The 25,890-nt window shown below is 47.4% G+C and overlaps 1 protein-coding gene across 4 annotated transcripts in view; it reads left to right on the top strand.

The window, feature by feature from the left end:
* TTLL6 (tubulin tyrosine ligase like 6) overlaps nt 1-25,890 on the top strand; it is a 58,139-nt gene that overhangs the window by 13,812 nt on the left and 18,437 nt on the right. For 2 of the 4 annotated variants that reach the window (XM_054546344.2, XM_054546346.2), the window contains 10 exons: nt 1,109-1,227; nt 1,367-1,497; nt 3,000-3,156; nt 5,548-5,691; nt 6,609-6,694; nt 11,156-11,381; nt 12,662-12,837; nt 14,770-14,958; nt 16,424-16,595; nt 17,561-17,839. In XM_054546344.2, coding sequence (XP_054402319.2) covers nt 1,109-1,227; nt 1,367-1,497; nt 3,000-3,156; nt 5,548-5,691; nt 6,609-6,694; nt 11,156-11,381; nt 12,662-12,837; nt 14,770-14,958; nt 16,424-16,595; nt 17,561-17,839 — 1,679 coding nt within the window. Of the gene's footprint in view, nt 1-1,108; nt 1,228-1,366; nt 1,498-2,999; nt 3,157-5,547; nt 5,692-6,608; nt 6,695-11,155; nt 11,382-12,661; nt 12,838-14,769; nt 14,959-16,423; nt 16,596-17,560; nt 17,840-25,890 lie in introns of those variants that run through there. The other 2 variants (XM_054546345.2, XM_054546347.2) reach the window with 2 other exon arrangements.

Raw genomic sequence — 25,890 nt, forward strand, 5'->3', positions numbered from 1 at the left:
TCCCGGGTTCAAGTGATTCTCCTGCCTCAGCCTCCTGAGTAGCTGGGAGTACAGGTGCACGCCACCATGCCCAGATAATTTTTGTATTTTTATTAGAGACAAAGTTTTGCCATGTTGGCCAGGCTGGTCTTGAACTCCTGACCTCAGGTGATCCGCCCGCCTTGGTATCCCAAAGTGCTGGGATTACAGGCGTGAGTCACTGTGCCCAGCCTGTTGCTGTATTTTAAATTCGAATTTGAATGCTTTAGGGTAATCTTGTACTGTCCCAGTTACTGCAGGCACTTCTCCCATTCTAGGCCCTTGAAGGCATTTGAGTTTGTGCTGGTGTCAGCTCCTACATATTAATCCTAACAGGGACAGAAAGAAGGATATTACATCACAAATGTGGTTTTAAAATCCAGTGTATACTTTAAAAAAATGCATGCTTAATATGCCATATACTAATTAAGCTTGGCTCTGGCTAATGTTAAGGATTAGTTTATATTCCTTGAACATTCAGAGCTTGGTGTTTGGAAGAAAGCCAGAAGCTTGCTTTCTGGCAAAGGGAAGCCAGAACAGGGAAATCATTCACCCCAGATAACTTTCTATGGGGATCATTGAGCACCGGCTGGACTCTTCAGTAGTTTTCAACTCTCCATGTTCCTTTATTTTCTTTCTTTTCTTTTCTTTTCTTTCTTTCTTTTCTTTTCTTTTCTTTCTTTCTTTTTTTTTTGACAGGGTCTCCTGTTGCCCAGGCTCAAGTGCAGTGGCATGATCACGGCTCACTGCGGCCTCGACTTCCAGGGCTCAGGTTATTCTCCCCCTCAGCCTCCTGAGTAGCTGGGATTACAGGTGCACCCCACCACACCCAGCTAATTTTTTGTATTTTTAGTAGAGATGGGGTTTTGCCATGTTGACCAGGCTGGTCTTGAACTCCTGGGCTCAAGTGATGCAGTGATAGTGTTTGACTCTCCGTTCTTGCATCCAGAGAGGGCAAGATGGCTTCCAGTCTCAAGGAGCCGAGTTCTTTCGCTTCAGTACTTGGTCTGGGAGCACCTAGTAATGGAATCTCACCACCCCATACTCCTCCCCCACTTCCTGGGCTAATAGGCCTTTCTTTCTTCAATAGTGCGCAGGGCTGCCCAACAGTACGGCCTTAGAGAGGGAGGGGAAAACGATGACTGGACTCTCTATTGGACAGATTACTCGGTGTCACTGGAGCGGGTGATGGAAATGAAAAGTTACCAGGTATTTGGGCTAGTGATGGTCCTTGGTTTAAGTGTGCCATCTTACCCGGCGGGGCCCCATTTTTACACCTGTCTCCCGAGGAGATCTTGTAGTACTCCCATGTCCCTCGATTGCTCATGAATTCCGGCTTCCTTTCCAGAAGATCAATCACTTCCCCGGGATGAGTGAAATCTGCCGGAAGGACTTGCTGGCCAGGAATATGAGCCGCATGTTAAAGATGTTCCCTAAAGATTTCCACTTTTTCCCTAGGACCTGGTGTCTTCCTGCTGAGTGAGTGCCCCCTGCCCTGTGCTTCCTTCTCCACTCCCCTCCCCATTTACATTTCCTCTTGCCCCTGATTCCCTGGTTGCCACTTTCCCTGCCCATATGATCTCCCATCTCGCTGGCTACTGTTCAGGAAGAGAAGGGATAAAGGGTGTGTCCAAGGTTGAGAAAACACAAGGCTCTGCCTGTAAAATTAGATGACATTTAGGGGCTGGGTGCCCTGGAGCCTGTACCTGCAGTTGGGGTGAGAGTTTGTTCTGACCGTGAAAGCTGTTGATTTTGAACTAATTCCAACCAGGTAACTGTGCAGTTTCTGAATCTTTAAGGACCATGAGCACCTCTGGAGAGAGTGTGCTAGTGGTTAGCACCCCGGTTAGGAGCAGGGAGGGATGCCTGTGCCTGACCTCTGTCCCATGCAATGCTATGGATAGCAGTCAGCACTTCCCCTTCTCTGCTCTCTTTATATCCATTTCAAAACGACATCCGTTCCTGGTATGTAAAGTGCTCTGGACCACACCACCGAGGAACAGGAGAAATGTGAGATGACATACATGACCTAGGGTGCAGTCTGGTGGCTGAGACAGGGCAGGGGGTAGAACACTGTCACTATCAGATTATACTCACATGGCAAGGGTATCAGAGGAATTCTACCCTCCGCTCTCCACCCAGTGCTTTCCAAAACCAAGAGCTCCAGGGTTCTCAGACTTCCCTTGGCTTGTCTGGAACAAGTTTCAGGGCTTAGCAGCAAATTAGAAGGAAATGTATTTGCCATCAGGTCAACAGGAGCTCCAGATTTCATGGTTACTGAGGAACATTGCAGTTAAGTGACTTTTCCAATGGTTACAAGGTTCCTTTGAGTTAAAACACAGAAGTATAGTGAGACTGAGAGACCGAATCCATTAATTTAGTTTCTTTCTTTCTTCTGAATATACTTTCTTTAAAATATGTTCAAATATATGATTTGCTCTCCCATACTCTGGCTGAAATGGAGGTGTCACAGATGAAACACTGAAGCCCAGCACGGGGTAAGAGACGGATGGATCCAAAGTCACATCACTTGTCAGGGCTTGAGCCAGGTTCAGAACTCCAAAGCTCCTACCTGCAGACCCAGAAAACCAAACTACCTGTGCATGGTCACCTTGGTGGGACATGCAGCACTGTGCCTGCCTTATGTCATGCAACTAAGCACCACAGGAGATGGGTGTTGTTATTATCCTCACCGTATAAATGATGAAGTTGAGGTTTAGAGAGGTCAAGTCCTTGCAAAGGGTTGCACCACTGGTAAGTGGTGTTGCTTGGGCTTCAACCCAGGCCTGAATTCCCTCTGAAGCCCACACTCCCCGCTGCGTGTGCTCTAATCTCTCCCATTGCTGGACCGCTGGGCATCTGTCAGTGCCAGGGCTTTGTCACATTAGATAGCTTTTCTTTCTTTTCTTCATAAAGGGCTAGGCTTCCTTTTCATTGCTCCCCAGCTAAAGATGTATCTTGTTCCCTCCCTGCTCTGGTAGCTGGGGAGATTTGCAGACCTACAGCAGGTCAAGAAAAAATAAGACATACATTTGTAAGCCGGATTCGGGCTGCCAAGGGAAAGGTATATTCATCACCCGGACAGTGAAAGAAATCAAACCAGGGGAGGATATGATCTGTCAGCTCTATATTTCAAAGGTACTTCCTCATTGTGATTATTTATTTATCACCCACAGCAACCGCGGGCTTTAGCTCCACTGGACAGAATGTGAAATGAGGGGATGCAGGGTGAAGGTGGAGGTGGAGCTGACCTGGCTTCTGCCTTGCACTTTGTCAGACCAAATGTTCTGACCGGGGTGCTGACACGTGCCCGGGCCAGAGTGTCTGTTATCCTTTTACCCTTGTCAGTTGGTCTGGCCCTACCAGGCTGGCCCTTTTCCTCTAACACATTAGGGCTAGGAGAGCACCTTTGGTTTGGGGAAGCCCTCATGTGGGAAAGGGGCATGATGCTGGAGAGCAATCAGCTTTTCTCTTTGACTGGAGGTCATAGGTCACAGCCCACAGTGGGGAGGGAGACCTCTAGGAGTGTGGACAGAGGGGGACACACTGATCTCTCTGGGAAGAAATGGCCAGGAGACAACATTGCAGGGGGAACTCTTGTAGAACTGCAACTATGCATTGGCTGGGCAAAGTGGCTCACACCTGTAATCCCAGCATTTTGGGAAGCAAAGGCGGGTGGATTGCTTTGAGCTCAGGAGTTTCAGACCAGCCTGGGAAACATGACGAAACTCTTTCTCTACAAAAATTAGCCAGGTGTGGTGGCACATGCCTGTAGTCCCGGCTACTCTAGAGGCTGAGGCTGGAGAATCGCTTGAGCCCGGGAAGTGGAGGTTGCAATGAGCCAAGATTGTGCCACTGCATTCCAGCCTGGGCAACAGGGTGAGACCCTGGAGACCCCGTCTCAAAAAAAAAAAAAAAAAAAGAACTGCAACAATATATAGTCCTGAATGGTGACAATATGTCCACTCATCAAAATACTTTATTTTTGTTTCTTTAGAGATAGGGTCTTGCTCTGTAACTCTGGCTGGAGTGCAGTGGCACAATCATAGCTCATTGCAACCTCAAACTCGTGAGTTCATGCAATCCTCCCACCTCAGCCTCCCCAGTAGAGTTAGGATTACAGGCACATGCCACCACATCTGGCTAATTTGTAATTGTTATTTTTTTGAGACGGAGCCTCACTCTGTTGCTCAGGCTGGAGTGCAGTGGTGCAATCTCGGCTCACTGCAGTCTCTGCCTCTCAGATTCAAGTGATTCTCCTGCCTTACCCTCCCAAGTAGCTAGGATTACAGGCACCCACCAGCACACCCGGCTAATTTTTGTATTTTTAGTAGAGATGGGGTTTCACCATGTTAACCAAGCTGGCCTCAAACTCCTGACCTCAAGTGATCTGCCTGACTTGGCCTCCAAAAGTGCTGATATTACAAGTGTGAACCCCTGTGCCCAGACTAATTTTTTATTAAAAAAAAAATTCTTTGTAGAGATAGAGTCTCTATGTTGCTGAGGCTGGTCTTAAACCCCTAGGCTCAACAGATCCTCCTTCCTCGGCCTCACAAAGTACTGGGATTCCCAGTGTGAGCCACTGCACCTGGCCTATCAAAGAATTTTTATTTATTTATTTTTTGAGACAGGGTCTCACTCTGTCACCCAGGCTGGAGTGCAGTGGTGTGATCAGGGTTCACTGTAGCCTCGACCTCCTAGGCTCGAGCAATCCTTCCACCTCAGCCTTCTGAGTAGCTAAGACTACAGGCATGCACCACCACACTTGGCTAATTTTTTTTTGAATTTTAGTAGAGAAAAGGTCTCACTTTATTGCCCAGGCTGGTCTTGAACTCCTGAGGTCAAGCAATCCTCCCTCTTCGGCTTCCCAAAGTGTTGGGATTATAGACATAAACCACTGCACCTGGCCCATCAGAGGACTTTCTTTTTTTTTTTTTTTTTTTTTTGAGATGGAGTTTTGCTCTTTTGCCCAGGCTGGAGTGAAGTGGCGTGATCTTGGCTCGCTGCAATTTCTGCCCCCTGGGGTTCAAGCGATTCTCCTGCCTCAGCCTCCTGAGTAGCTGGGATTACAGGTGCCCACCACCACACCTGGCGAATTTTTGTATTTTTAGTACAGATGGGGTTTTGCCATGTTGGCCAGGCTGGTCTTGAACTCCTGACCTCAGATCATCCATCCTCCTCAGACTCCCAAAGTGCTAGGGTTACAGGCATGAGCCACCACGCCTGGCCTCAGAGGACTTTTTAATGTTACTTTGTTTAGTTGCCAAGGTGCCTCTTAGAGGTGGTTACTTGTGTCACTTGACAGATCAGGAAACCAAGGCACAGTGTGGTTTAGTGACCTCTACAGGGTCACATGTTGGAACACAGAGCCCAAGTCTCCTTGTTCCTCTCTCTGACCCTGGACAAGCCTGCCCTCCACGACACTAGGCAATGTTGGAGCCAACTCCATGGAAACAAGGCGGGAGCTAGTGATTTTCAAGTGTAAATGTCTCCTCTAATGCATGTCTGACTTCTGTTCTCTCCTTCCAGCCCTTTATCATTGATGGGTTTAAGTTTGACCTACGGATTTATGTACTGGTGACATCCTGTGACCCTCTCAGAATTTTTGTGTACAATGAAGGACTGGCCCGCTTTGCAACGACCTCTTACTCCCGCCCTTGCACAGACAACCTGGTGAGCTAAGGAGACACACTACCTCACCCTACCCCCATAGCGTGATTAAAAAAAAAAAAATCCTAGTTAAATCCACATTCTCAAGACATTGTGAGTGTCATTTGTTGAGCACTTGCTATGTGCCAGGTTTCATTTAGCGCTGCCAGGATCCCTCAGAGAGAGGGATTATTATCCCCATTTTACAGATGACGAGATTAAAACCCAGAGCATAAGGGACTTGTCCAAGGTCACACAGCTAGAAAGAGGTGAGTCTGGGGCTTGTGGCCAGGTCTGCCTGACTCCAAAGCCAGAACCACAGTTCAGGGGTAATCAAGGAGAAAAGGCCATGGACGAGCAACCCTGCCATCCCTGCCTTTCCTGGACCCCCCAGGACTCCTGAAGTTTTTCTCAGGCTGGGCACCACCCAATCTCAGAAAGAACTGGAGTTTCTTTTTTTTTTTTTTTTTTGAGATGGAGTCTTGCTCTGTCACCTAGGCTGGAGTGCAGTGGCATGATCTCGGCTCACTGCAACCTCTGCCTCCTGGGTTCAAGCGAGTCTCTTGCCTCAGCCTCCTAAGTAGCTGGTATTACAGGTGTGCACCATCTCCAGCTAATTTTTGTATTTTTAGTAGAGATGGGGTTTCACCATGTTGGTCAGGCTGGTCTTGAACTCCTGACCTCGTGATCTTCCTGCCTCGGCCTCCCAAAGTGCTGGGATTACAGGCATGAGCCACCGCGCCCGGCAGAATTGGAGTTTCTTAGGCTCGAGGCTGCAGGACACCCCTTCTTACTTCCTGTATTTTACCACACTAAATAAGCCCTAAAACTTCCCTTTCTTTCCATCCCTTCAAGCCCCAGGGGCCATGGGAGGGCACAGAGAGGAAGCAGGGGGCCTGCCGTTCCGAGCTGACCCCACAGATGTGTGTCTCTTTCCCCAGGATGATATCTGCATGCACCTGACTAATTATTCCATTAATAAGCACAGTTCAAATTTCAGTCGAGACGCTCATTCTGGCAGTAAGAGGTAAGGAAGAGGCTTCATTTTTCTTTCCTTTCCCTACCAACCTCAGAACTGCTTTCTGGGATTCTACCCAAACCCTGTCAGTCCCCATCAGTGTTTCCATCTTGGGTCACATGGTCTGAGAATGTACTTCTTTGCCTCGCAACCCAGAACAAATTCCTTCGTCTCTGCCCTCTTGGCTGTTAATCATTAAAAGAAGGCCCCGTCGTAAACCCTGGGAGGCTGGGAGGAGAGAGATAAACATGAGCTGTTTCCCCAGCAGAATATATACACACACCAAAACATACCCTTATTACAGTTGGCCCTTCTGATATTTCCAAATCAACAGATATTTATTGATCGCTAGTCTGCCTTGTGAGAAGGACTTGCCAGGCAGTCATTGCTTGGCCCGTGTTCCCCTGGACGTTGCTCCATTAGAGATTCTCAAATGATGTGTCACAGTGCCCTGACATGTGGCTAGCTGGCTTGAAGATTCCTCAGAAGGGGGGAAATTGAGAGCAGTTCATGAGAGTATCTTCACAAGAGGCTTTTCCATTCTGTTATTGTCTATCGGGTCTCATTTGAGTTTTAAGAAAACGAGGGACTGAAGAATGTGAACTTGACCGGGTGAAGGGGGAAAGGGAAAAGGAGCAAGTATTTCTGAGGCTTCATGTGTGTTGGGGTCTGTGCTTGGTGCTTTCTGTGCATTTTTTATTGCTGAATTTTTCTTTTCTTTTCATTTTTTTTTTTTTTTTGAGACGGAGTCTCGCTCTGTCGCCAGGCTGGAGTGCAGTGGTGTGATCTTGGCTCACTGCAACCTCCACCTCCCGGGTTCAAGCGATTCTCCTGCCTCAGCCTCCCAAGTAGCTGAGACTATAGGCATGTGCACCACACCCAGCTAAGTTTTGTATTTTTAGTAGAGACGGGGTTTCAGCATGTTGGCCAGGATGGTCTTGATCTCTTGACCTCGTGATCTGCCCGCCTCGGCCTCCCAGAGTGCTGGGATTACAGGCGTATTGTTGAATAGGCCGCTCCCGGCCTATTGTTGAATTTTTCACAGCAACACTATGGCAAAGGCATTACTATCTGTCCTCTGTAGGTGGAGAACTATGAGTTAAGTGCCATCTCCATCTTACAGATGAGGAAACTGAGTCTCAGACGTTGCATGAGTTGCCCCATGTCCCACAGCTGTGACTGCTAGACTGGGTGGAGAAGCGAGGTCTGTTAGACCCCAGAGCTCATTCTCTCTCTACTGCACCAGGCTTCAAAGGACCGCTGAACAGGCAATCAGTTTGGCTTCAGACCATCAGAGAGGCATGTGACAGTTCATGACCCCCTCAGTAGCAGCATTCCAAAAAGCACATGGAAAATCACTAAGTTAAGGCTGCTTAAAGGGGATGTGGAAGGCTGGTGGGAGGCAGTCTCCCCCTTTTCCAGAAGATGTCGGCCACCTGTGCTGCCTGAAGCTCTGCCACTTCCTCCTCTCCTCCCCACCTGGGCTGTGGGCACCAGCTGGGCCTCTTGCATTGCTGCGTTCTGAGCTTTGGCACTCTAGGAGGTCTAGCTTGTAGTCCCGGCTCCGACACTTGCCAACTAAGCTTGGACAAGTTACTTCATCTCTCTGAGCCTGCACTTCTTGGTCTGGAGGATGAACATGATGAGACTCCCTGCCCTGCCCTGCCACCTCACAGGGTGTCTGTGAGGTTCAAATGACTTGTGATGGCAACATGGACAGCGCGTGGTTACTGTCATTTTTCCTTAGTCTAAGGGCACAGAATGGAAAATTTCTCATTTTCCTCCTCCAGTGAGAATTGGCACCCCAACAGCAGGCTCTGGGCCCTCGGCTGTGATGGAGGGGTGTCTCAGGGTAGCAGAACTAAGGTGAGGTTGCAAAGGCTTCAAGTGTTGTACTGCCTCTTCCATTTCCCTCGTCCTCTTCCTCTGTTCATCTCCCTCTCACCCCACTGTGCTTCTCCATCCACTCTCTCCTGGAGCAGCCGTCTGCCCCTGTGGCCTCTGCCTGCCCTTGCTGGGCTCAGCCTGTCTCCCTTGGGCTCCAGGTCCATCTCTCCTCAGTTCCACCTGGACGTCTTCAACTCAGCATTTCCCAGAATGGGTGTGTTCCCTCTCCTTGCCTCCACCCCAGCACTCCAAATTGGTCTCCCTGCCCAACTTCCCCATCTCTACCTTCTCATCTCCAGGGGTGGAGAGCTTGGACATTTCTTTTCCTAGTGATAATTTACATACTTGAAACCACTTAATCCTCCTCACAACAGCACTATGAAGTCGGCATTATTATCATCCTTATTCTGCATATTAGAAAACTGAGGTGTGAAAAAGTTAAGTAACTTACCTGGGTCGCACAGCTAGGAAGCTGGGATTGAAACCAGGACTTCCTGACCCCCGAGTTGGTGCCCTTACCCACTAAGCCATGCTGCCCGTGCCATCCACTTCATGGGCAGGGCACTGCCTTTTTTTTTTTTTTTTCTTGAGACGGAGTCTTGCTCTTGTCACCCAGACTGGAGTGCAATGGTGTGATCCCGGCTCACTGCAAAACCTTCGACTCCCGGATTCAAGCAATTCTCTTGCCTCAGCCTCCCAAGTAGCTGGGATTACAGGCACCCACCACCATGCTTGGCTAATTTTTTGTATTTTTACAACCCTCACAGTCAACATCAGCCATTTCCCGTAACTGTTCTTTGCCCAGTGCACATTTGTCTTTTGTCCCTAGTTGTACTTTGCTCCTTGAGGGTTACAATGGTGCCCTGGCCTTTGGGGTTCTTCCCATGGTGCTGGGCAGAGTTCATCTTTCCTCCTCTCCCTCCCATCTTGTTTCTCCTTTCCTCTTCCTCCTCTCCATCTTTTGAGACTATCTTCTTCTCATACTGACTGTCTAATCTGTCCCAAAATTGGCATTTGAGGTCAACTGCCATCCCTGTCAATACCCCACTGGGGCACAAAGTCAGGAGTAGTGCTGCGGTCACAGTGAAGGAGAAGACAGGAAACCTGAAAACACCTGGCAGGATTCTGGGGCAGACACCAAGCCATCTTCATCTTTCAGTGTGCTCAGCACATGGCTGGTATTAAATTGAATTGACTCACCACTGGGCATTATGAAATTACACAGTAAAGTATATTCATTGTGATGAGCCCTGAGTCATCAAGAAAATGTTATGTTATATGTTGTCGGGGAAGTGTATAATCTATTTCAGGAAAATTTATTTCCCAATTAGGCAAATTAAATACATTTTTTCCACTTGAAAAAAATTGGCTTAAAACAATCTGGAAAATCCATTTATGTGCAACACTGTTTTCTGACAATGGCAGGTGGAGGAGGTGGCCTCTATATTGAGTAGCCTTTGCTTATCTGTCTTTATATAGATGCATCCTTGGTTGTTTCACATGTGTGTTGACTCCCTGAATGGTCCTGAGGCTTCCCATGACAGAGGTGACAGTTTCTAGTGTCCCTTCCTTGCATGAGGCTTTGCATGCACCAAAGGCCCTTATCAAATGCTCATTGTCTGGCTGACCCTGCGTCCTCCTTCTTGGCCACCTGGGCTGGGGTCTAGTGAGCTTTTGAAACTACCTGGATGAGCTGTGTCTCTTGTCTTTTTCATTCTTTCTGCTGTTCACTCTCCTGCACCTCCTCCTTCCACACTGCCACTTCTACATTGGCTCTCTGTGCACATGTGTGTGCATGTGAGGTGGCAAATGTCTGTCCCCACCACTGCCTCTTGGATTTGTGACATCCGTCCTCTCTCTGTAATGCCCAGCTCAGAGCTGGCTGAGCACCCACTCAGGTATTTCCTCATGAACTGTTCCACATGAAGTAGACATCTCTGAGTTCATCTATGATCAGGTGACCAGCCCTCTCTGTTTGCCCATGACTGAGGGGTTTCCTGGAATTCAGGACTTGCAGTTCTAAAACTGGGACAGTCCAGTTTGCCTGGCACAGTTGGTAACCTTATCTGTGGACATGCCCTGGGGTGCCTTTTCCTTGTGGGCAGCCCTAAAACAAGTCTTCTGTGTCATTAGTGTCCCCAGAATCCCCTCAGATGGCTGAGGTGGGACCCAGGCATCAGCATTCTTAAAAGGCTGCCCACATGCTTCTAATAAACACCAAAGGCTGAGGAATCCTTGCTGCCAAAGTAAAACCATGGTGTCAGGGGGTTTTCTTGACTCATGCCTTCCCCTGCTGATAGATGTTTTCTGGGTCACAGTGAAAGTGAAAGTGTCCCGACCATGTCCTATGTGACTGCATCTGCACCCACCCCAGGGCTCTGGAGACTTGGAGGGTGTGGTCCTGGGATTCCTGGGACCTCATCTGGCACCGACACAGCCCAGGTGTCACCCTGGCTCCTGGGCGTTCATCCCCGCTGGATCTGGAGCCTTGTCTCCGCCAGGAGTTTCTGGTTTCCAGCATGCCATGGCCTCGGGTGACCAGAGGCCAGCTACACTGCCTCCTGGCCTGTGGTTCCCTTCCAGGAAGCTCTCTACCTTCAATGCATACATGGAGGACCACAGCTACAACGTGGAGCAGATATGGAGGGATATTGAGGACGTCATCATCAAGACCCTCATCTCGGCCCACCCCATCATCAGGCATAACTACCACACCTGCTTCCCCAACCACACACTCAACAGCGCCTGCTTTGAGATCCTGGGCTTTGACATTTTGCTGGACCGCAAACTCAAACCCTGGCTGCTGGAGGTAGGGAAGTTTGGGCGAGGGGCGAAAACGAACTCCTGTTATTGGGACCAGCCCGCTTCAAGGACTTCCCCCTCCCGGCTCACCTAAATTGTTTCAACTTCCCAGGCCACTTCCTCCCATGGTGCCTGCTGCCTGAGGCTTCTCTCTTAGCTGAGAAGTGGCCACCAGAGGGGGGTAGACAGCTGGGAATTAGAGAATTCCTTTGCCTTCTTGAGGTCCTCTTAGACAAGGAAGTGCTGATCTTAGTTAGGCACAGAGTGATTCTAAAGACAGCTCGACCTTTTGTAACAGAAATGTCTCCCAGAAAGGGACGTTCTTCGTCAAAGCTGGGTTGGCAACGTTCAGTATCAGACAGGAGCGGCGGTGCCCCACTCTTAGGGGCCTGAATTACTCAGTTCACACACACCAGCGGAGAGCGACCTGGGGCCTGCTGCCACTGAAATGGATGGGGGGCCATGTAGTGAGTTTCCTGCCTCCCCCGGACCCATGGGGCAGTGTGAGGAGGAGGAGAAGCTTTCCTGGTGACTGCCTCTCTTCCTGATAGAATTGTCCCCAGGAGCCCTCTCATGTGGCCCTTCAGGGAGCAAAGGGTGCTAGTGCCAGGTGCAGTGACACAGGTCAGACTTTGGGGTGGAGAACCCGAGATTACAGGTCAGATTCCTGCAGCTTTGCCCTTCTTCCATTCCCAGCCCTTGTTTCTAGGTGTGGTGGGAAGAGGGATGTGCCTGTTTGCAGCCCTTATCCAAAGAGCAGAATGAGCCATCAGGACCAAGCCCTTCAAAAACTTCTAGAAATCTGCAAATGTCACATGGTGCCTCCAAACAATACAGACTTTTCAGTGGGCAGGAATGAGTCCTCTCTCTCCTCCCACGTGTCTCCCCTCCACCCTGGCCAGGCTCCTGAATGCCACTCCTCTCTACCTCCTATGTCCAAGCCTGTCCCTTCGGGCAGTAGCCTTCCATCCTGCTCTCTGGATGCCCAGTGCACATGAGAGAACACATACACCCCAGATGGAGTGGAACACACACACCAAAGAGAGGGTAACCCTGATGCTCCCAAAGAAGAAAGGCCTGAGATAAAAGCTGGTTTAACTAGAGGGAGTTCTGCTTCCTCCTTTTTTCACTGTGGCTCCAGTCCAGATGCTCTCTCCCCTCCCTTTCATCTTGGTAGTGAGGGCCCTGAGGTGGGCTTTGGTAGCGCCCTGGAGGTGGCATCTTGGCCTCACTCTCTGCTTTCACTCTGGACGGCTTTGTTACCAGCTGCCAATCTTGCCCTCACAGGTCAACCACTCTCCAAGCTTCTCCACCGACTCTCGGTTGGATAAAGAGGTGAAAGATGGTCTGCTGTATGACACCTTAGTCCTGATCAACCTGGAAAGTTGTGACAAGAAGAAAGTCTTGGAGGAGGAGAGACAACGGGGGCAGTTCCTGCAGCAGTGTTGTTCTCGGGAGATGAGGTACATTCGCAATCCCCAGCCTTGTGGGGCTCTCTCTCTGACTCCCCTGCTCCCAATAAGAATAGTCTGTCCTGGGCCGGGTGCAGTGGCTCACACCTGTAATCCCAGCACTTTGGGAGGCTGAGGTAGGCAGATCACCTGAGGTCAGGAGTTCGAGACCAGCCTGGCCAACATGGTGAAACCCCGTCTCTACTAAAAATACAAAAAAATTAGCCGGGTATGGTGGCGCATGCCTATAATCCCAGCTACTCAGGAGACTGAGGCAGGAGAATTGCTTGAACTTGGGAGACGGAGGTTGCAGTGAACCGAGATCACACCATTGCACTTCAGCCTGGGCGACAGAGCGAGATTCCATCTCAAAATAAATAAATAAAAGAATGGTCTGTCTTCCTCCAAATTATGACTCGACAGCCTACTAGTTATGTGGCCTTTCTGTCACTTCTCTGAGCCTCAGTGATCTTTCTATGAAATGGAGCTATGATACATAAGGTTGTTGGGCGAATTAAATGAGATAATGCATATAAAGGCTTAGCATAGTGCCTGGCACTGTAATATATATTGAAGGCTGTTACAATCTTGCCTGGAGTTGGAGGGGGTCATTTTAACAAATGATAATCCCATTTGGAAAATGAGTTTATATTGGCAGAATGTAGCAGTTTGAATAGTTTTACTCTGAATATTCCTTTGTTCCTAGAAATAGGAGATTAAGTTACAGATATATAGCTATATATAATGGATAGAAATTAATTAATATTATGTGAAGCTTTAGGAATTACCAATATAAAAACAAGACCATTCCTTTTTTTTTTTTTTTTACTATAAAGAAAGATGTGTCTGTCCTTCTCCATGTTCCCATGTTGTCAGGAGCTAACGTCTCCTGCTTCCTGTTGGGCAGCACTTGCCTTGTAACTGGAGCTTCCATTCTGAAGAGTGATTCTAGTGTCAGGAGACTCTGAGCCTAGTCAAGGGGATCCTTTGTTGCTTTTCAGACCCCACTACAGCCCCCTGCACTCCTCATGGGCAGAGCCAGTCTAATCCTTTGGGGTTGAGTTTCTGGAACTGATGCCATAAATAGCATTTATGTTTGGATGGCACAGTGTTTCTCAGCCACTTGCACTGTCTTCCCTGTAAGAAGTGGGCAGGTAGGTAGGGTGGAGTGCTGTGTGGCCTTGTTCTGAAAGCTAAGGAAATCAAGACTCCAGAAAGGGAACTGACTTGTACAAGGTCACCCTGCTGGTAAATGACAGCTCTGGACCCAGAGCCCAGTGGGTCTGCTGCCTGGGATTCCAGGATGCCTTCTGCCATGCCCTGCCATCTCTAAACTCCTCAAGAAGGAGGCAGTGTTCTGTTGAGGAGCAGCTGTCAGGTTAAGGGCCTTCTCTGAATCAGTCTCCTCATTATTTGGCCCTGGATATTTCTGTGGCTTTGGGTTTCCCTGCTATAAAAGGGGGCTTATCATTTCTCCCTATCTGACCCCCACCTCCCCCAGGGGGCTGTGAGGAAGAATGAGATCATTGCAGCTCATAAACGGTCATCAAGGTCATCCAGGAAGCCCTCAAATTCGGCAAAAGTGCAAGCTGCCATTCTCTAGAAAAGGGTAATCAGGGCTGTGAATGGGAAGGTGGCAACAGTCTGCCTAGTCAGAGCTAAGCTGAGTAGAAAATGGGTTTTACTTGAAACAGGACAGAATTTGGTGAGTTGTTAGAAAGACTGTGCTAACCAGCCCTTAGTGCATTATGACGTTGGCTGTCCCAAGAGGGCTAGAATCTCCTTTCAGGGAAACAGTCATGCATTTATTTAGCAAATCCTGAATGACCGCCATTATGTGCAAGGCCTCCATCTGGCCCTAGACGACCTCCAGCTTGGACATGTCCCTTCCAGGCTTTGTCCCAAGAAAACTTGACAGCAGCCCCATGTTCTGCTTCCCAACAGGACTGAGGAAGCCAAGGGTTTCCGGGCTGTGCAGTCAAAGAAAACTGAAACGTATGAGAAGGAAAACTGTGGAGGGTTCCGACTGATTTATCCCAGTCTGAATTCGGAGAAGTATGAGAAGTTTTTCCAGGACAACAACTCCCTCTTCCAGAATACTGTTGCTTCCAGGGCTCGGGAGGAGTATGCCCGGTAGGAAAGCATCCGGGATGAGGTCGGTGGGGGGGTTCTGGGGATTGTGTGTGATCTATTGGCTGACTGGCTTGGAGTGGCAGGGAGAGTCCCCAACCATGAAAGTTGCCAGAGCAGCCAGCTGCCGTGGCTCACGCCTGTAGTCCTAGCACTTTAGGAGGCCAAGGCAGGCGGATGGCATGAGCCCAGGAGTTCAAGAGCAGCCTGGGCAACATGGCGAAACCCCATCTCTACAAAACAACAAAAAGGAAAATTAGCTGGGCATGGTTGCATGTGCTTATACTCCCAGCTACTCAGGAGGCTGAGGTAGGAGAATCACCTGAGCCCGGGGGTGGAGGCTGCTGTGAGCTGTGATTGCACCTCTGCACTCCAGCCTGGGTGTCAGTGTCAGACCTTGTCTCAAAGAAAAGCAAAAAAAGAAAGTTGCCAGATGAACATCTGCCCTGGTCTCACAAGGATAAGGAATTGGAAGATTCCCTATGTGAAGTGGAGAGAAGTAGCTCTTTCTAGAAACTCACTCCTGAGGATAGCCACCCCCTCAAAGCTGCCTCATGGATTCACACAGGCGTAAACTCCAGGAGCTGGAGGGACTCATCCACTGAGTCCAGTCCTCTCCTACCAGCTCATTTTATGGAAAGAGAAGGCAGAGCAGAGGAGGGATCACATATAAAGATGATGACAGGCTGGGTGCGGTGGCTCACATCTGTAATCCCAACACTATGGGAGGCCGAGGCAGGTGGATCACGAGGTCAGGAGTTCAAGACCAGCCTGGCCAAGATGGTGAAACCCCGTCTCTACTAAAAATACAAAAAATTTGCCGAGAGTGGTGGCACGCTCCTGTAATCCCAGCTACTCCGGAGGCTGAGGCAGAGAATTGCTTAAACCTGGAGGGGCAGAGGTTGCAGTGAGCTGAGATTGCACCACTGCATTCCAGCCTGGGGGACAGAGCGAGACTCTGTCTCAAAAAAAAAAAAAAAAAAAAAAAAATGACAGAAGAGGGACCAGAAATCCCCTGTGTCCTGACTCATGAGACTGAGTTATTTCTGCTATATTATGTTACCTTTTGTCCACTCTCAGCATCCATTGGCTAGAGAGGCCCAGCACATGAAATGGCCCAATATGAGGCCTCTGGCTTTAGCCTCTCCCCAGCACCTGCCATGGATGGGAACTGGCCTGCTGAGAAGTGGGGAACAGATAGGGGTGTGATGGACTAGGGAAGAGCCCCCTTATTGCACATCTCTCCTTGGATGCTGTTCCCACATGGGGGATGGTATGGTTGGCAGAATGATGCTTTCCTCCACACCCTGCTCCTTGACCTTCAATCACTTGTGCAGACTGGATATGTTGGAGGAGGGAATGTGGAACTTGCTACCTTTTCACCCAGTCATGTCCATCCCTCAAGGAGAATGCCTGCCTGTGCAGCGCATCTCTAGCCCCATGATGTTCACTTGTTCTTCATGGGCAGGCAACTGATCCAGGAGCTGAGACTAAAACGGGAGAAAAAGCCCTTCCAAATGAAGAAGAAGGTAGAGATGTGGGGGGAATCGGCAGGCAAGCAAGTGAGGAAGAAGGGCATGAGGGGCTGGCAACAGAAACAACAGCAGAAAGACAAGGCCGCCACCCAAGCCTCCAAACAGGTAAACCCGGATCGGGGGAAACACACGTAGCCAACACCCTTCCCCACCTGGGCCTGATCCGTGGCGGGGGGTGCTGAGGAGATCACTGCTCAGAGCCCAGACACACCGAAAGGCTGTGCAGAGGGCTGGGCAACGACGGGGCAGTGCGGGGAGCCCTGAAGGCACACAGGAGCCGGCATCTTTTAGAGGATCCCTCCATCCAGGCAGCAGAGGACTCTCACCGGTCTGTCCTGCTTGCCTACTCCAGTAGGAGTAAGATCAGCCAGGCCATGCTGGGAGGCTGAGCATGAACCTTATTTAGGGAGCAGGCTTCAGGAGTGCATGTACTCCTGGTCCTCAACTGCAGCTTGGGTTGGAATGCTCCCCTCTAGCAGGCCAGGGCACAGTGGAGAGAGCAGGCCACTGGGAAGAGCTTCTGGGAGCAGGACTCTCAGAACATTACATGGGATGTCGGTCTTGGCTGGGTCTCTCCTCCTCTGTGCAAAGCATGGACCAGTCCTGGCTGTGGGTCAGCCATCCAGTTGGCCTGTGGTCTGTCTACGCCTCCTCTGCTTAGCACTCTCTTCCAGCTCAGTGGGAAGATTCAGCTGAATTTTCAGTCCATCTCCTTTGTCTCAAAGGCTCACCTGGATTAGAGCAGGGATTTTTGTTTCGTATTATTTAACTTTATTAGGGTCACAGACCCTTTAAGAATCTGATAAAAGCTATGGAATCTCTTGCCAGAAAGTACACAATGTACAGTTTTTAAATTGCAATTTCAAGTGGCTCAGAGACCCTGTGAGCTATCCATGAGCCATCTAAGGGTCCCAGAATTCCAGGTTGAGAGCCCCACATTAGAGAGACTTTACTATCGACTGCTTTCCTTCTCCTCATCTCCTTTGCACCTACCCCTGGGTGCAGATGAATCTGGAAGTGGATAGAGCTGGGTTCCCATGGCTGTGTGTTGTGGTTTCTTCCTCCCTCAGTACATCCAGCCATTGACATTAGTGTCCTACACACCTGACTTGCTCTTGAGTGTCAGAGATGAAAGGAAAAATGAAACAGACAGCAGCCTCAACCAGGAGGCCTCCACGAAGGAGGCCGGCCCTATTTTCCCCAAGCTGACGTCTGCGAGGCCCTTCAGTTCTGTACCCGACCTGAGGAATATCAATCTCAGCAGCTCCAAGTTGGAGCCCAGTAAACCCAACTTCAGCATCAAGGAGGCCAGGTCTGCCTCTGCAGTGAACGTATTCACTGGCACTGTGGTAAGTAGTGGGCCGAGCTCTGGGAGGGAGTGGTAGGAGTCTTGCTTGCTGGTCCTTTCTCAACCCCCAACTTGCTGTGACCCTTTGAGTAAGCCACTGAGCCTCCTTGGGCCTCGGTGTCTCCCCTTGAGAAGCCCACGCTGTGGAATGGCATAGCTGCTGGGAGGACCGGCATTTAGGAAGACGCTCTTGTGCGTCCGCTCTTGGGAGGCAGGTTATTCCCTGGAGTGGTTCCTAGAGCTGCTGTGGCAAATTGCCTCCAACTTGGTGGAGGCAACACCGTTTATTCTCTCACAGTTCTTGAGGCTGGAAGTCTGAAACCAAGGTGTTGGCAGGACCATGCTCCATCTCAGGGCTCTAGAAGGAGGATCTTTCCTTCCTTCTTGCTGGATTCTGTCTGGTGGCTGCTGAATGCTTGGCAGTCCTTGGTTTGTAGCAGCATGACTCCAATCTCTGCCTCTGGTGTCATGTGGCTTTCTTCTCTGTGCTTCTCCTCTGTGTATCTTTTTTTTTTTTTTTTTTTTTTTTGAGACAAGGTCTGGCTCTGTTACCTAGGCTGGGGTGCAGTGGTGCAATCTCTGCTCACTGCAACCTCTGCCTCCCATGCTCAAGCCATCCTCCCACCTCAGCCTCCCAAGTAGCTGGGACTACAGGCACACACCACGACCCCCGGCTAATTTTTGTATTTTTTGTCGAGAAGGTTTCACCATGTTGCCCAGGCTGGTCTTGAACTCATGAGCTCAAGCCTCCCAAAGTGTTGGGATTACAGACATGAGCCACCACGCCTGGCCTTCCCCTGTGTATCTACATGGCCTTCTTATAAGGACACCAGTCATCGGATTTAGGGCCTACCCTAATCCAGTGTGATCTCATCTTAATTTGACTAATCATACCTGCAAAGATCCTCTCTCCAAATAAGGTCACATTCTGAGAGGTTCTGTCCAACTAGACGTGAATTTTGGTAGTACACCTTTGAACTCAGCACAGCCTAAACAGTATTTCTCAAACTCTGTTGATATATGGACACCTTGTTTTGAAGGAAAGAAAACTCTCTCAGACCTCCATTGTAGACTTAAATTATTTTTATAAATATATACAAGCATAAAAGCAGATATAAAATCTTTATACTTGGAGCACTTAGGCAACCATAGAACCAAACCAAAACAAATAGCACCAATAAAATTCAAATAAAAGCTGAGCGCAGTGGCTTATGCCTGTTATCTCAGCACTTTGGGAGGCCGAAGCAGGTGGATCACTGGAGGTCAGGAGTTTGAGACCAGCTTGGCCAACATGGTGAAACCCCATCTCTACTAAAATACAAAAATTAGCCAGGCGTGGTGGTGCACCTGTAATTTCAGCTACTTGGGAGGCTAAGACAAGAGAATTGCTTGAACCCGGTAGGTGGAGGTTGCAGTGAGCCCAGATCATGCCACTGCACTCCAGTCTGGGCAACAGAGACTCTATCTCAAAAAAAAAAAAAAAAAAAATTTTAAATAAAAAATATTCACTTAAGGTGACAGTTGACTTTCTATTTTGCAGAAGCGAAGTTGCCACATGAACGTGGTACTAACTGCCCTAGCACAGATCTCTTTATGTTCCTCCCACTGAAGCCCACCAAGGGCTGACCCTACTGTAATTACTGGAAAATCTTCAGCATTGTTGGGCCTTCATTTGGACTAAGTGCAGTAGAGAGTAGGGCAATGTTTTTCAAAATTTTTAACCATAGCCCACAGTAAGAAATCCACTTTATTTCACAATCCATCACCCCCGCCCCCGCTCCCACACACACACCTGGAAAAAAGTTTCTAAAACAGTGCTTAGGCATACTACATATGATACCTTAATTAACATTTTCTATCCTGTGCTATTCTGTCTGTTCTATTCTTTGAAAAAGTACCAGTTAAGGCTGGGTGCAGTGGCTCACGCCTGTAATCCCAGCCCTTTAGGAGGCCGAGGTGCGTGGATCACCTGAGGTCAGGAGTTCAAGACCAGCCTCGGCAACATGATGAAACCCTGTCTCTACAAAAATACAAAAAATTAGCTGGGCATGATGGTGGGTGCCTGCAATCCTGTCTACTTGGGAGGCTGAGGTGGAAGAATCACTTGAACCTGGGAGGCAGAGGTTGCAACGAGCCAAGATCGTGCCATTGCACTCCAGCTTGGGTGACAGAGCGAGACTCTGTCTCAAAAAAAAAAAAAGAAAAAGAAAAAAGAAAAAAGAAGTACCAGTTACAACCTACCAGATTAATTCATGATTTCATAGGTGTACAACCCGTGGTTTGAAAAGCACCTTTAAGAGAGTATGTTTTGCAGCTTCATAATTTCTTGGGCATATGCCACCAAAAGCACAGTGAACAGAAGCAAAAATAGACAAATGAGACCATGTCAAACTGAAAGCTTTTGCACAGTAAAGGCAACAACCAACAGAGTGAAAAGGCAACTTGGGCAATGGGAGAAAATATTTGCAAACCAGTGCAGGGTGCAGTGGCTCATGCTTGTAACCCCAGCAGTTTGGGAGGCCAAGGCGGAAGGATCACCTGAGGTCAGGAGTTCAAGACCAGCCTGGCCAACATGGTGAAACCCTGTTTCTACTAAAAATACAAAACCTACCCAGGCGTGGTGGTGCGCGCTTGTAATCCCAGCTACTCAGGGGGCTGAGGCAGGAGAATCGCTTGAACCTGGGAGGCAGAGGTTGCAGTGAGCTGAGATCGTGCCACTGCCCCACAGCCTGGGCAATAGAGCAAGACTCTGTCTCAAAAAAAAAAAAAAAAAAGAAAAGAAAGGAAAAAGAAAAAGAAAAAGTATATATATTTACAAACCATGTGTTTGATAAGGGATTTGCCTTAGTCTGTTCAGGCTGCTATAACCAAATGCCTTAGATTGGGTAATTTATAAACAACAGAAATTTATTTCTTACAGTTCTGGAGGCTGGGAAGTCCAAGACCAAGGTGCTGGCAAGTTTGATGTCTGGTGAGGGCCTGTTCCTCATAGATGGCAGCTTCTTGCTGTGTCCTCACATGGTGGAAGGAGCTAACTAACTCTCTGAGGCTTCTTTTATAAGGGTACTGATTCCATTCATGAGGGTTCTGCCCTTATCACCTAGTCATCTCCCAAAGGCCCCACCTCTTACTGCCATCACCTTGGGGGTTAGGACTTCAACATGAATTTTGGGGGGACATCAGCATTCACACCATAGCAGGTTTAATATCCAGCATATATGAAGAATTCCTACATCTCAACAGCAACAAAAGTACAATTTAAAAATAGACAAAGGACTTGAACAAACATTTTTCTAAAGAAGATAAACAAATGGCCAATAGCATGAAAAGATGCTCAACATCACTAGTCATCAGGGAAATGCACATCAAAACCATGAAATATCACCTCATAGCTGTTAGGATGGTCATTACTTTAAAAAAATGAAAAACAGAAAATAAGCCTTGGTGAGGATGTGGAGATATTGGAATCTTTCTGCACTGTTGATGGGAATGTAAAATGCTGCAGCCTCTAAGGAAACAGTGTGGAGCTTCCTCAAAAAATTAAAAATAGGGCCAGGTGTGGTGGCTCATTATAATCCCAGCACTTTGGGAGGCTGAGGCAGGCGGATCACTTAAGGCCAGGAGTTCAAGACCAGCCTGGCCAACATCATGAAACCCCATCTCTACTAAAAATACAAAAATTAGCCAGGCATGGTGGCACACACATACAATGCCTGCTCCTCGGGAGGCTGAGGCAGGAGAATTGCTGGAACCCAGGAGGAGGGTTTACAGTGAGCCAAGATCGCACCACTGCACTCCAGCCTGGGCAACAGAGTTAGACTCTTGTCTAAAAAAAAAAAAAATTAAAAATAGAATTACCCTGTAATCTAACCATCCCACTCCTGGGTATATACCCAAAATAATTGAAAACAGGATCTCAAAAAGATATTTGCACACCCATGTTCATTGCAGCATTTTTCATAATAACCAAGAGGTAGAAGCAACCTAAATGTCTGTCAACCACAGATAAATGAATAAAGAAAATGTGGTATATACATATAATGAAATATTATTCAGCCTTAAAAAAGAGAGTAATCCTGTCAAATGCTACAATAGGACTTAACCTTGAGAATGTTTATGCTAAGTCAAAGAAGCTGGTCACAAAAAGATAAATACTGTTATGATTCCACTTCTGTGAAGTATCTAGAGTAGCCACTCTTAGAAAGTGGAATCATGGTTGCCAGGGACTGGGCGGAGGGAGAGAAGGGGGAATGGTTTAATAAATATAGAAGTTAAATTTCACAAGGTGCAAAAGTTCTAGAGATCTCTTGCACAACAAATGTGCATATAGTTAACACTACTACATATAGAACACTTTAAAATGACTAAGCTGGTAGATTTTATGTTATTTATTTATTTATTTTAACCACAATTTAAAATAGAGATTATGCTTTGGGGATCTGGCTGCCTTCGATTGGATCCTGGAGTCTCCTTTTAATAGATATAGAACTTCCTTTTAGCCACTTTAAATTCCCTAAACCTCAGTTTTCCCATTTAAAGAATGGATTTTTAAAAATAGAGTCTGGGCGCAGTGGCTCACATCTGTAATGCCAGCATTTTGAGAGGCTGAGGTGGGCAGATCATTTGAGGTCAAGAGCTTCTGCACAGCAAAAGAAACTACCACCAGAGTGAACAGGCAACCTACAAAATGGGAGAAAATTTTCGCAACCTACTCATCTGACAAAGGGCTAATATCCAGAATCTACAATGAACTCCAACAAATTTACAAGAAAAAAACAAACAACCCCATCAAAAAGTGGGCGAAGGACATGAACAGACACTTCTCAAAAGAAGACATTTATGCAGCCAAAAAACACATGAAAAAATGCTCACCATCACTGGCCATCAGAGAAATGCAAATCAAAACCACAATGAGATACCATCTCACACCAGTTAGAATGGCAATCATTAAAAAGTCAGGAAACAACAGGTGCTGGAGAGGATGTGGAGAAATAGGAACACTTTTACACTGTTGGTGGGACTGTAAACTAGTTCAACCCTTGTGGAAGTCAGTGTGGCGATGCCTCAGGGATCTAGAACTAGAAATTCCATTCGACCCAGCCATCCCATTACTGGGTATATACCCAAAGGACTATAAATCATGCTGCTATAAAGACACATGTACACGTATGTTTATTGCAGCATTATTCACAATAGCAAAGACTTGGAACCAACCCAAATGTCCAACAATGATAGACTGGATTAAGAAAATGTGGCACATATACACCATGGAATACTATGCAGCCATAAAAAATGATGAGTTCACGTCCTTTGTAGGGACATGGATGAAATTGGAAATCATCATTCTCAGTAAACTATCGCAAGAACAAAAAACCAAACACCGCATATTCTCACTCATAGGTGGGAATTGAACAATGAGAACACATGGACACAGGAAGGGGAACATCACACTCTGGGGACTGTTGTGGGGTGGGGGGAGGGGGGAGGGATAGCATTGGGAGATATACCTAATGCTAGATGATGAGTTGGTGGGTGCAGCGCACCAGCATGGCACATGTATACATATGTAACTTACCTGCACATTGCGCACATGTACCATAAAACCTGAAGTATAATAATAATAATAATAATAATAATAAAAGAAAAAGAAAAAAAAAAAAAAAAAAAAAAAAGAGTTCGCTGAGGCAGGAGAATTGCTTGGACCCGGGAGGCGGAGGTTGCAGTGAGCCGAGATTGCGCCATTGCACTCCAGCCTGGGTGACGAAAGCAAAACTCCATCTCAAAATAAATAAACAAAATGTATTTAAATATGATTTGATTATATATCTCATTCTATGTCCTCTTTTTTTTTTTTCTGAGCCCTATTTTTTCCCTAGGATTAAATTTACTCAAATCTTAACTGTACAATTTTGGCAAATAAATATACCCTATAACCTACATGCTATCATGATATATCATGATATGAACATTTTGATATCTCCAGAAAGTTTCCTCCTGTTTCTTCCCAGGCAATCTCCCTCCCCTCATCCCTCCTAAAGGCATCTGCTACCCTGACTCTGACTTCTTTGACTTTTTCACCTTAGTTTTGCCTGTTCTAGAATCTTACATAAATGGAATAATATAGTCTGTATTCTTTTGTGTCTGGCTTCTTTGGCTCAGTACGATATCTCTGAGATAAATCCATGTTTTTGGGCTAATCAGTAGTTTGCTGAGTTGTATTTCACTGTACAGATATACTACAGTTTGTTTATCCATTCACCTATTGATAGACTTTTGGGTTGTTCCCAGTTTTTTGTTTGTTTGGTTGTTTATTTTATAGTCATTAAAGCTCCTGTGAACATTTTTGTACACATCATTTTGTGGACAAATGTTTTCATTTCCTTGTGTAACTACCTAGGAGAAGGATCACTGGATCAAAAGGTAAATCTATATGTAACTTTGTAAGAAACTCCAAAGTCTTTATTCAAAGTGACTGTATTATTGTACATTTTAACCAGCAATTTATGAGAGTTTCAGTTGCTCCATAGCTCCATATCTTTGTCAACATTTTGGCGTTATCTGTCTTTTTTTTTTTTTTTTTTTGAGACAGAGTCTTGCTCTGTTGCCCAAGCTAGAGTGCAGTGGCACAGTCTTGGCTCACTGCAACCTCAGCCTCCCGGGTTCAAGCAATTCTCATGCCTCAGCCTCCGTGTCTTTTAAATTTGAACCACTCTAATGGCTATATTTTGATATCTCATTGTAGTTTACTTTGTATTTCCCTGATGTTTACTGGTTATTTATCTTTCTTTGTCAAATATGTTCAAGTTTTTATCCCCTCCCTTTTTTCCCCCCTCTGAGACAGAGCCTTACTCTGTCACCCAGGTTGGAATGCAGTGGCAGCATCATAGCTCACTGCAACCTCAAATTCCTGAGCTCAAGGGATCCTCCCTTTCACCTCAGCCTCCTGAGTAGCTGAGACTACAGGCCCTCACCACTGTTCCTGGCTAATCTTTTTTTTTATGAGATGGAGTCTCACTCTGTTACCCAGGCTGGAGTGCAGTGGTGTGGTCTCAGCTCACTGCAACTTCTACCTTCCGGGTTCAAGCGATTCTCCTGCCTCAGCCTCCTGAGTAGCCAGGATTACAGATGAGCACCACCACACCCAGCTAATTTTTGTATTTTTAGTAGAGACAGGGTTTCACTATGTTGATCGGGCTGGTCTCGAGCTCCTGACCTTGTGATCAGCCCGCCTCAGCCTCCCAAAGTGCTAGGATTACAGGTTTGAGCCACTGTGTCTGGCAATTTTTTTTTTTTAAGAGACTGAGTCTTGCTTTGTTGCCCAGGCTGGTTTCAAACTCCTGGGCTCAAGCAATCCTCCCACCTCAGCCTCCCAATGTGCTGGGATCACAGGCATGAGCCACTATGCCTGGCCTCCTTTTTGGGTAGGATTGTCTTTTGACTATTCCATTGTGGGAATTACTTAATTTATATATTCTGGAAATTTACCTGTTTTTTTCCTAATAGTGTTTTTTGATTAATAAAAAATTTTAATTTTGATAAAGTTTATCAATTTTTCTTGTATAGCTCTTCCTTCCTTCCTCCCTCCCTCCCTCTCTCTTTCTTTATTTCTTTCTTGTCTTTTTTTTTTTCTTTTCCTTTTTTGAGACGGAGTCTCCCTCTGTAGCCCAGGCTGGAGCGCAGTGGCATGATCTTGGCTCACTGCAACCTCTGCGTCTCGGGTTCAAGTGATTTTCCTGCCTCAGCCTCCCAAGTAGCTGGGACTACAGGTACACACCACCACACCCGGCTAATTTTTGTATTTTTAGTAGAGACGGGGTTTCGTCATGTTGGTCAGGCTGGTCTTGAACCCCTGACCTCAAGTGACCTGCCTGCCTGGGCCTCACAAAGTGTTGGGATTATAGGCGTGAGCCACCACGCGCCCAGCATGGCTGTTGCTTTCTATATCCTATCTAAGAGATTTTCATGTACCTCAGGTCACAAATATATTCTCCTATGTTTTTTCTTTTTTGAGACGGAGTCTCACTCTGTTCCCAGGCTGGAGTGTGGTAGCAC

Source organism: Pongo abelii, chromosome 19 (genome assembly GCF_028885655.2).
Source record: "Pongo abelii isolate AG06213 chromosome 19, NHGRI_mPonAbe1-v2.0_pri, whole genome shotgun sequence".
Taxonomy (NCBI): domain Eukaryota; kingdom Metazoa; phylum Chordata; class Mammalia; order Primates; family Hominidae; genus Pongo; species Pongo abelii.